The 12,448-nt window shown below is 45.5% G+C and overlaps 1 protein-coding gene across 1 annotated transcript in view; it reads left to right on the forward strand.

Annotated features, from left to right (window-relative positions):
- The first annotated feature begins 1,452 nt into the window (after positions 1-1,452).
- Positions 1,453-12,448, forward strand: part of LOC115142447 (ubiquitin carboxyl-terminal hydrolase 43-like) — a 107,982-nt gene continuing 96,986 nt past the window's right edge. The window contains 1 exon segment of the mRNA XM_065001516.1: positions 1,453-2,462. Within this exon segment, the coding sequence (XP_064857588.1) occupies positions 1,827-2,462 (636 nt within the window). The 5' untranslated portion in view covers positions 1,453-1,826.

Genomic DNA, 12,448 nt, shown 5'->3' on the forward strand with positions numbered 1-12,448 from the left:
ATAGCCCTATAGGGTTTGAGTTTCTGACTCATCGCAGAAGTTTGGAACTGGGGGCTGCAGAGTGCAGACTCCTCAGAAATACCAGGTTTCCGTTTACACTGCAATAATACATGAGATTATACAAATATTGGAAGTGAAATATGAATATTATACATCTGCGTGAGTAAATCAGCACATCTGGCTCACTAAATCCAATCTATGGTCTTGGCGAGCTGTGAAATTAAAACCGAAATTGATTGAGAATATTAGCAGTGTATTGCACATTGCGGTACAAAACATGCGCTACCAAGTAGCATTAAAACCATTTATTGTCTGTCTTTCCCATCATCCACGTGTGTGTGTCTCCAGATTGCAGTGAGGCAGGGGGATGTGCCAGCCTGACAAAACTATTTTTAGGACATTTGTTTGATAGTCGTGATGAATAATCAAATCAAAGTTGATTGTCCGTGTACACAGATTTGCAGACGTTATCGCAGGTGAAGAAAAATGCTTATGTTTCTAGCTCAAACAGTGCAGTAATATCTCCTAACAGTGCATAAATATCTCATAACAGTGCAGTAAAATCACCAACAGTGCATTATTAGATGAGGCATTCCATCAGAGGATAGGATAGTGCAGGTGCAGTCTATTAGTGTGCCATCACCAGGGTGCAGAACCATCTCAGCCTAAAACAGTAGAGGGCTCCTACACACCTCAAAAATATCCTTATTTTCCGTTGGGACCATCTTGTAACAGAGGACATGCACCGTAGCCTACTCACATCATGCCAATATAGATGATAGGAAAAGGGAGAAAAAAAGGGTACTGTACAGTGTAGACCTTGAATTGCTCTGATACAAAATAGGTTCAGTATTTTGCTTATATAGGCCTACAGAACGCTTTCAATAGTTTTGATTAAACAATACACAATAGTCCTTATCGTGCATCTAATTATAAGGGAAGCTTATACGCCTGTTACTAAATGAGTGTCAGCAAGCTTGTTCAAGTTGTCATTAAGCCAACTATCCATCCGTTTCAGAGTCCTGTCACTACGTGCGCCATCTTCAATGTGGAACACTTTAATAAATGGAACACTAGTGACTTTAATAATGTTGACATATCTTGCATTACTCATCTCATGTGTATATACTGCATTCTACACTTATCTACTGTGTCTTAGTCTATGCCGCTCTGACATAGCTTGTCCATATATTTATATATTCTTAATTCCATCCCTTTACTTATATTTGTGTGTATTGGGTATATGTTGTTAAATTCTTAGATATTACTTGTTAGATATTGCCGCACTGTCGGGAACTAGAAGCACACGCATTTCGCTACGCCCGCAATAACATCTGCTAAACACTTGTATGTGACCAATAAAATGTGATTTGATTTGATATAGGGTAAAATTGTAGGAGGGCGGGAATAACGCGCACTATCCACCAAACACAAAACCATTCCGAGCGCTGCTGGAGGGAGAGAGAGATAAAGACCGCCAGCTGTTTGTGCTCGAGCACCGTGTCAACGACGAGGAAGTATTGAGCCGAGGATCATGGAGTTGAAGACAACTCACCTACATGTTGGTTACTGGTTACAGGTGCCCGCTGCTTCACCATTTTACCAGCGAAACAGTATGACAAGGGCGCGCCGAGACCTGGCGGTAATTACCGGAATGTCTGAGGGACATTGTTTAGTCATGTGCCTAAACCACCGTATTGTCTATTAGCGGAGACCGGAGTGGTTTCGAGAGGAGGAGGTGTAAGGGCAGACAGGTAGGAAGGAGTCTATTGCTTCAGTAGTTGTTTCGTTTTCACTTCTTGTTACCTGGTAAATAACCAACCACCATGGATAACCACAAGGAGAGTAAGACGAGGAAACAGTCAATGAAAACCAAATCTACAAAACGCAAAGAGAAGAAATACAAAGCCGGGAAGCTTTTCAGGAGGAAATCGTTGAAGTCCGTTGGGAATTTTATGAGCAGGATACTGAAAACTTTGGGAACTTTGGCACACTTTGGCGACGTCGAGCCACCTGACGGTGAGGATGATGATGGCGGGTTCAGAGACAGCGCCGCGTGCACGTTGAGTGCCAACTCAGGGAATTTTAATAAAGATGAACTTCGGGTCTCGAGGGAGATTAAGGTGAAGAAGAGCGCTTCGACGTTGTCTTCTCATGGATCTATAAAAGACAGGCTGTCGTGGTGCTATGGCGACAAAACTCCAGGAGTCCTTGGGTTGAAGAATCATGGAAACACTTGTTTCATGAATGCGGTGGTTCAGTGCCTCAGTAATACGGACCTGCTGGCCGAGTACCTTGGTTTGGAACAATACAAGTCTGATTTGTGTCAGGGGAGAGTAAACGGAATTGTAAAAAACGAGGACGCGCAACTTGCCAGGGGTGAGGTGACCACACAGTTGGCATCCTTGGTGCGGGCGCTTTGGACCCTTGAATATACACCTCAACTGTCCGTGGAATTCAAGGTGAGTCGCTTGTGTAGAAACACTTCAAACGCAGCTCATGTTTGAGGTTTAATTTGTTATTTTCCATAACAGTTCCCGCTCATGTTCACCTAAGTTATAGACTTATTTATTGCTTCAGTGCGACTGATCACGAGAAATGTTCAAAGCTCGGAGCAATCGCGTGCTCACCGCTACAGTTTCCTGCGCAGCATTTAATTCTAATAGGATTGGCATTTGCGAATTAATAATATTTAACTAAAGAGAACACATCGTTCCTTTTACACGAGGGTGATAACACATTGACAATTCAACTAACCTTCTGGCTGTCTTTATGAGTGAGTGAATAAAGGTTGAAATCTTATTGATCAACCTCTCAAACAAATATTACCCACATTTCCACCCTGAAATGACGTGGTGTGCCTAGTGGGTTTTGACTGGAGGGAGTACAGCTAAGATCGGAGGCATTTTAACTAACCCTACGCCTAACCCGTTTCCTAACCGTAACCTACAGTAAGTCTCCTAACCTGCCACGTTAATTATCTTAATTAACCTGCTGCATAAATTATCTTAAACTGCTATGAAAAAGTCATTTCCGGTCGTAGCTGTACTCCCTCTAGTCAGACCCGACTCAACAGTTCTCATGTCCTATTTCTGTGTAAGCAGACAGGTAGCATTTCAGGGGAGGAGCCTGTGGCAATGGTCAAAACAGGCGAGACATGTACTAGCATTACAGGCAGTGTCAAAACTCCCATATGTTTGGATTAATATCGAAATTCGGGTTCTCTTTTTCTTTTCCCCCCACACAAACATGGTCCCTTTTTCTTTTCCCACCACACAAACATGGTCCAAACCATGTGTCAATGCCTATTGCCTAATGACCATTGACCACACATCAGGGCACATTTGCTAACTAATAAGCATGCTGTGTGTGTGCCCTGTGGGTCCCACCTGCCACAAACCCAGATGAGGTGGCTTGTCTGCATTCCCTGGATGTTCTTACTGGGAGGAAGGGAGCGGTACTTCACATGCATGGATGGTGCACTGAGTTTACGGAATGCTGATGAGAGTGAGCCAGACCAAGTCAACACAGTGGTCAGGGACTGCCAGGAAAGCAGGCCAGAGTCCCAGGCGGCTGAGTCAGCGCAGGTGTCTGTCTGGCCTGATGATGTATGAATATGTATGTCTATGGTCTGGCCCCACAGGGACACCTGTGGCTGGTCATCCAGGGGCACAGTGCCCAAAGCTAATACCCCTGGGCCTGGGTGAATGACATCGCTCACTCTCATTTACTGGAACCGTTGGACCTATGCTGCAAATATAGATGGTACCAGAATTCTGAATTAGAGCATTTTGATTTGGTTCGGCTCATTATAGGCTCTAAGCTAATTATGATTCTAGCAGTAATTTGTGGAAATCGAACTGCGATGCAAAGATAGAGGGCTATGAGGTGAAGGATTTCATAAGCTTCAGAACAGGCAGGGTAATGTGAGATACTTTTTGAAGTTTATACGTTAAGTTTTGTGTGCAGTCTCTCGAAATGTAGTACTCAGATCTATTGAATAATCAACTGCACTTGGGTATAGATATTCCCATTCATTCTCATTCATTCCCTCCTCTCACTGCAGTTATAAGGATGGCTTTGACTTGAACAGTACACCGATTTCTATCTGTTGGTCTTCTTTGAATGAGATGAGGATGTTTACTGCTGTAGCAGTGCAGCCCAGTGCATTTAGCCTGGGAAAGGTGGAGACCCCCTACTGAGCAAGCTCCACTGGTGCGTAATGGAGAGTGCAGCAGTGAGCTCCAAAACAAACAAGAAATCGTGTCGGTGAAAGACAGGAAAACACCCACCTATCCATTTACTCCTGTCCCACGTAGGAATGGTACTAGTTTGTGATGCGGAAGGATTCTCCACAGTGGTTATTTGACAGCTAATTGTTTTTGTCAATGTTCCGTGTGCTTTTAAAGATTACTAGTCAAAGGCATTGGCCTGGTAAACAAGTTCAACAGTGACTGAGTGAGGATAAAAGTTGGCTCTGCGAGCTTTTCCCTCCCCTCACTTTCCTTGCTGAGTCTGGAGGTGGTGGTTGTATCACGTTTCTCCACGACTCCTGTGTAGGCGGTGGTGGGTGTGAGTGGGTGTCATGTTGGTTGTTTTGGAGCACAGTGTTTGTGTTTTCCTGTCTCTGCTTTCTTTCAAGACCTATGGTACTCACACATTTCCGCAGGATGTATTCACCACCATGATTAATGGTCTAGGTTCAACAGGGGGGTAAATCAATTTCAACTACACTAGGCTATAAGACCACCCAATCTCCCCACTTTATCTTAGTGAAGGTAATGTCACAGAAACCATTAAAGGAGCAATCTGCAATATTTACAGCAGTTCAGTGGACATTTTAATTAATGGTATACAGAACACCCATTGATTATTGAAGAATACAACACAAATGCCTCATTTTATCTTTTGGCAAGTCGGTTAAGAACAAATTCTTAATGACAGCCTAGGAACAGTGGGTTAACTGCCTTGTTCAGGGGCAGAACAACAGATTTTCACCTGGTCAGCTCAGGGATTTGATCTTGCAACCTTTCAATTACTAGTCCAATGCTCTAACCACTAGGCTACCTACCTCATGAGCTTGGTACAACTGTCTTACCCCACCATATCCCAAATTATAAAGTTATTTTGCTCCATTGTTCAGGTTTATTGCAAACTACATGGTAGGGCTGCCGTTTGGCCACCCCAAATATGTACTAGTGATTGTGCCTTTAGGATACAGTAAAAGCGCAGACCCTCGTTCTTCCCACACAAATGCATATTTACTGCCTTCAGTATAAGTCGTGGAGTCTGCATCCCAAATGGCACCCTATTACCTACAAAGTGCGCTGTTTTTTTACCAGAGCCCTATGGGCCCTGCTCAAAAGTAGTGCATTTTTATAGGAAGTACGGTACCATTTGGGATGCAGGTATAGGAGTTTAAACTTCTCCATTACAATAGTGTTAACAGAGAGCCTTTCCCAGGCTGTAAACCACTCAGAGATGATTATGGCCAATCGCAATTCATCCTTTGTTTCCTTCTCTATTCTTGATGGTAGTAAATCCCACATTAGGGACGTTGTCGCGGAGACGAGGCACACTGGCAGCATATCAGGGAGAGGATTTCATGTTATGTTACCGAAACTCTTTGGGAAATGAAATCTTGGAGAGCCTTGCATCCAAAATCTTATGTTGTCTTGCCATAATATATAGTGGTTTTCATTCTTTTGGAGGTGAATACATGAAGTCTAGCATCCAAACTAGTACGTCTTCTGCCATCATATATATATTTTGTGGTGAATTCAGATACAGTACAACTCAGATTAATCAGGATCAAAGAGTTGGATGAGTTTTGGGCCCAAAAACTCAGACAGGGGCGTCAAGCGTGGGGAGCCAGGAGACAGACAAGGGCATTTGCTTGGTGGCCGGGACTGCAGTGGGCCGAGGTTTGTGTTTCTCTCCCAACCGACCAGCGGTCGCCCTCCAGGGGAGAAGCGGGGGGAGGCTGCGTCGTCTGGGGCTCAGCTGAGATTGATGAGTGGAGAAAATGGAGAAAATGAGAGAGGGAACGAGGGAGGTAGAGTATAGGGGAAAAGAGGGAGCAGAAGGGAGAGGCTTTATTGAGTGGAGGGAATGGAAGGAGAGGCAGGGCAGGAGAGGAATTAAGTGATGACCCATCAGTGTCTGCCTGATCAGCGGAGGAGAGTATCGCCAACCAGCAACACCAGGCTGCTGCTGCAGAAATATGTAACAAGGAATGGAGGTGCCAGTAATGATGGTGATGGATACCATCCAGCCTCATTCCCACCAGGCAGCAACATCTGCTCTTGCGTGTGTGTGTGTGTGTCAACATCACAACCTCTAAATCTTATGTAATGTCCAAATTCCTCATGGTTCTCCCTCCCAGACTGTCATTGTGGAATCTAACAAGGTCCATTTGACAGGCCAGGCTGGGATGACCCTGTAAATGTGTTTTTGAAGGAGAGGAGTCATTTTGTTAATGTATGGCACATTCCTAGTCCTGACGGAGCTCTCCTTATACCTCACTGTTTACATTAGAAAGTGCATTGACGATGTCATTCCCATAGCAACGATTAAAACATTCCCAAACCAGAAACCGTGGATTGATGGCAGCATTCGCGTGAAACTGAAAGCGCGAACCACTGCTTTTAACCAGGGAAAGGTGACCGGAAACATGACCGAATACAAACAGTGTAGCTATTCCCTCCGCAAGGCAATCAAACAAGCTAAGCGTCAGTATAGAGACAAAGTAGAGTCGCAATTCAACGGCTCAGACACAAGAGGTATGTGGCAGGGTCTACAGTCAATCACGGATTACAAAAAGAAAGCCAGCCCCGTCACGGACCAGGATGTCTTGCTCCCAGGCAGACTAAATAACTTTTTTGCCCGCTTTGAAGACAATACAGTGCCACTGACACGGCCCGCAACCAAAACCTGCCGACTCTCCTTCACTGCAGCCGAGGTGAGTAAAACATTTAAACGTGTTAACCCTCGCAAGGCTGCAGGTCCAGACGGCATCCCCAGCCGTGTCCTCAGAGCATGCGCAGACCAGCTGGCTGGTGTGTTTACGGACATATTCAATCAATCCTTATCCCAGTCTGCTGTTCACACATGCTTCAGGAGGGCCACCATTGTCCCTGTTCCCAAGAAAGCTAAGGTAACTGAGCTAAACGACTACTGCCCCGTAGCACTCACTTCCGTCATCATGACGTGCTTTGAGAGACTAGTTAAGGACCATATCGCCTCCACCCTACCTGACACCCTAGACCCACTCCAATTTGCTTAGGTCCACAAATAGGTCCACAGACGATGCAATCTCAACCACACTGCACACTGCCCTAACCCATCTGGACAAGAGGAATACCTATGTGAGAATGCTGTTCATCGACTACAGCTCAGCATTTAACACCATAGTACCCTCCAAACTTGTCATCAAGCTCGAGACCCTGGGTCTCGACCCCGCCCTGTGCAACTGGGTACTGGACTTCCTGACGGGCCGCTCCCAGGGGGTGAGGGTAGGTAACAACATCTCCACCCCGCTGATCCTCAACACTGGGGCCCCACAAGGGTGCGTTCTGAGCCCTCTCCTGTACTCCCTGTTCACCCACGACTGCGTTGCCATGCACGCCTCCAACTCAATCATCAAGTTTGCAGACGACACTACAGTGGTAGGCTTGATTACCAACAACGACGAGACGGCCTACAGGGAGGAGGTGAGGGCCCTCAGAGTGTGGTGTCAGGAGAAATAACCTCACACTCAACGTCACCAAAACAAAGGAGATGATTGTGGACTTCAGGAAACAGCAGAGGGAACACCCCCCTATCCACATTGATGGGACAGTAGTGGAGAGGGTTGTGTACGCCGAGGAACTTAAAACTTACATCACGGACAAACTAAATTGGTCCACCCACACAGACAGCGTCGTGAAGAAGGCGCAGCAGTGCCTCTTCAACCTCAGGAGGCTGAAGAAGTCACCAAAAGCACTCACAAACTTCTACAGATGCACAATCGAGAGCATCCTGTCGGGCTGTATCACCGCCTGGTACGGCAACTGCTCCGCCCACAACCGTAAGGCTCTCCAGAGGGTAGTGAGGTCTGCACAACGCATCACCGGGGGCAAACTACCTGCCCTCCAGGACACCTACACCACCCAATGTCACAGGAAGCCCATAAAGATCATCAAGGACAACAACCACCCGAGCTACTGCCTGTTCACCCCGTTATCATCCAGAAGGCGAGGTCAGTACAGGTGCATCAAAGCAGGGACAGAGAGACTGAAAAACAGCTTCTATCTCAAGGCCATCAGACTGTTAAACAGCCACCACTAACATTGAGTGGCTGCTGCCAACACACTGACTCAACTCCAGCCACTTTAATAATGGGAATTGATGTTAAATATATCACTAGCCACTTTAAACAATGCTACTTAATATAATGTTTACATACCCTACATTACTCATCTCATATGTATATACTGTACCCGATACCATCTACTGCATCTTGCCTATGCCGTTCTGTACCATCACTCATTCATATATCTTTATGTACATATTCTTTATCCCTTTACACTTGTGTGTATAAGGTAGTAGTTTTGGAATTGTTAGGTTAGATTACTCGTTGGTTATTACTGCATTGTCGGAACTAGAAGCACAAGCATTTCGCTACACTCGCATTAACACCTGCTAACCATGTGTATGTGACACATACATTTGATTCGATTTGAAGGTGATGTGGGGTACTTGTGAGACCAACGCTAAAGAGGGGAAAGTCAAACACTCTCCAGCTCACTGTCTTGGATGCCAGGGCAGGCGTGGTGTCTGTGGTGTGGTGGTGTGTGTGATGTTATTGCCTGAGTGTGGGGGTCTCAACCTCTCCTAAGACGTGAGAGGGTGAGAGAGGACAACGTTGTAAGCTACCCCTGGAGACTGTGTAGGTTAATGGGGTACCTGTGTTTATTTAAGAGGTTAGGTCACCCTCAACTGTATTATGAGTGTTTTCAATCGTTTCTGTCTCTTACCCTCCAGCAAATGTTTGCCTCACCTCTCTAGTAAGAAGTAACTTGCAAGGCACCATGACATGGCGGTAGGAGAGTGCACTGTAGTACCGTGTAGTCTGCCTATGTTTACAGTGGTTATGGAATAAGGTGCATCTTCACCATGGAGACCAGCAGTGCCCTAAAGACAGCTGAGGAGTACAAACAGCTTTTAAAGAGGGGAGCAGATATGGTCTGGCATCTTCAGCTGTCACACAGTGACACACACACACACACACACACAAAGTCATAAATCATTCAATCCAACAAACTGTGTAAAACACATTTTTACATTTCTACTTTTTGACATAGCAATCTTTGGCTATCCGATTCATTTTACACCCAGGTTCTCTCATATCCCTTCAGTGTTTACCAAATAGCCAGGATTATTATTCCCATGCTCCCGTGGGGACAGAAACACAGTATATCATGTTTGTTTTGGCACCTTCATGGCCAGTCATTAAATGTTAGTGTCAGGTGTCTGAGCTGTCTGTCTGTGATTTGGTTGGTTATGAGGATGACGATAAATGGAGGCTGACACAGGCTTACTCAAACAGGCCTCAAAATGAGAATGTTATTCGTACTACTTTGGTGGGATTACGCCTCTATCTCCTCTCAGGCATAGGGTGGGTGTGAAAAGTAAAGACTGTGTTGATATGTCTATGCCGATATCAAGGGTAAATCCTTTGAACAAGAAGTGCAATCTGTTTTTGAAGGATGGGATGGGGTCTTTACTTTCCTAGCAACAGTGCTGCTGTGCAGACCCATTAACATGCCATAGTAGCAGGATCACCTCTGGACGTCAACATTACAAAATGTGTGCACACAGCAGAACATAACCCCTCTCTCCAAGCCCTCCTTCTCTCAACTCCCTGTCCTACTGAAGCCATCACAGCTCTGTGATGTCATCAGGTTTCTGTTTCCCAGACACAACGGGCCCACGGTAACCTTGGACACATCGGTTGCTGTCCCCACCACTCTCTCTGCCACCCCAGACTCTGTTTCCCCCTCTCCCTCTTACCCTTTCTGGGGTAGCAACATAACGTACATAACTGCACTGTCCTTTGATAGGCAGAAATAGTAACTAGGATTAGTGAGGGGGGGAAAGGCGGTGTCCTAAATGGCACCCTATTCCCTATATAGTGCACTACTTTTGACCAGAACCCTGTTCAAAAGTATTGCACTACATAGGGAATAGGATGCCATTTCAGGTACAGCCACAGTCAACATGCCCCTTTCGCCTCCCTATCCCTCGGAGGGCCCCTTTCATAATGATTAAGCTCATTAGTGGTCCATCTCAGGTAGTAGGGAGGTAGGGGGCCTCCCATCCTGTCCCGTGTTTATATTTAGAACACTGGCGGTGTGATGCAGCAATTTTTTATGAAGGGTGGAGGAGCGTCTGGGATCGGGCTCTGTTACTCAGAGGGCGGAGGGAGGAATGGAGAGAGTGGGGGGGGGGAGATGGCTGGTGGGAATGGAAAGTAGCCACCTGGATGTCCTGATGGTGTTGTTGTTAGCTACACCTGTCACTGTCTCAAGGAGAGTCAGGGTTGGGTAGATTACTTTCTAAATATTACAGTTACTAGTTACTTATCCAAAATTGTAATCAGTAAGGTAACTTTTGGATTGCCCAAACTCGGTAACGTAATCTGATTACTTTCTGTTTCTTTTGGATTACTTTACCCGTAAGAGGCATTAGAACAAGACAACAATTATCAATCAAACACATTTGGTGTGTCATCGTAGACTTGTGGTCTCTGACTTTGGTCAGACTCGCACAGGTAGAACAAACTAACTTTCCATATTTTCAATGCAAAATGTAATGTCATTGAGAAAACAGAAATGTGTCTTAATATATACTACATGACCAAAACTATGTGGACACCTGCTCACCTAACTTCTCATTCCAAAATCATGGGCATTAATATGGAGTCGGTCCCCCCTTTGCTGCTATAACAGCCTCTGTTCTTCTGGATAGGCTTTCCACTAGATGTTGGAACATTGCTGCGGGGACTTGCTTCCATTCAGCCACAAGAGCATTAGTGAGGTCAGGTCGGGCACTGATGTTGGGTGATCAGGCCTGGCTCGCAGTCGGCATTTAAATTCCCCCCATAGGTGTTCGATGGGGTTTAGGTCAGGGCTCTGTATAGGCCAGGTAAGTTCTTCCACACTGATCTCTACAAACCATTTCTGTATGGACCTCGCTTTGAAACAGGAAAGGGCCTTCCCCAAACTGTTGCCACAAAGTTGGAAGCACATAATCGTCTAGAATGTCATTGTATGCTGTGGCGTTAAGATTTCCTTTCACTGGAACTAAGGGGCCAAGAAAAACTTCAAAAACAGCCCCAGACCATTATTCCTCCTCCACCAAATGTTACACTTGGCACTATGTATTCGGGCAGGTAGCGTTCTCCTGGCATCCGCCAAACTCAGATTCCTCTGTCAGACTGCTGGAGGGAGAAGCTTGACTCATCACTCTAGAGAACGCGTTTGCTCTGCTCCAGAGTCCAATGGCGGCGAGCTTTACACCACTCCAATCAACCCTTGGCATTGCAAATTGTGATATTAGGCTTGTGTGCGGCTGCCCGTCCATAAGAACCCATTTCATGAAGCTCCCAACAAACCGTTCTTGTGCTGACGTTGCTTCCAGAGGACGTTTGGAACTTGGTAGTGAGTGTTGCAACCGAGGAAAGAACATTTTTACAAGCTACGCACTTCAGCACTCGGAGGTCCCATTTTATGAGCTTGTGTGGCCTACCACTTCACGGCTGAGCCGTTGTTGCTCCTAGACTTTTCCACTTCACAATACAGTACTTACAGTTGACCGGGGCAGTTCTAGCAGGGTGGAAATTTGACAAACTGACTTGTTGAAAAGGTGGCATCCTATGACGGTGCCACGTTGAAAGTCACTGAGCTCTTCAGTAAGGCCATTCTACTGCCAATGCTTGTCTATGGAGATTTCATGGCTGTGTGCTTGATTTTATACACCTGTCAGCAACGGGTGTAGCTGAAATAGTCGAATCCACTAATTTGAAGGTGTGTCCAAATGCTTTTGGTGGTGTAGTGTATTTTTCACAAACTTCCTTTTTGAATTTAAAAGTAATCCAAGGAGTATCTGTAATCTGATGAGAATATTTTTTTCTGGTGGGGAGGGGGGGGGGGGTCTTCGTTGTTAAAAAATATATTTTTAAGGAACTCAGTCTGGCTTTCAACTTACTCTTGATTGTTGTAATAGCAGACTGCACAAGGCCATGTCAGCTAACGTTTTTTTTAGCTAGGTTTTTTAGCCCAAAGATTTAGTAGAATTGGGGGGCCTGTGTGAAAAGGTTTAAGAACCCCTGATGTAACTTGTTCCAGTTTTTTTCTGTTATCAGATAACATGTAACTGATTACATCTACATTGTTTTTTTGTCCGT

Source organism: Oncorhynchus nerka, linkage group LG15 (assembly GCF_034236695.1).
Source record: "Oncorhynchus nerka isolate Pitt River linkage group LG15, Oner_Uvic_2.0, whole genome shotgun sequence".
In the NCBI taxonomy this organism is placed as follows: Eukaryota; Metazoa; Chordata; class Actinopteri; order Salmoniformes; family Salmonidae; genus Oncorhynchus; species Oncorhynchus nerka.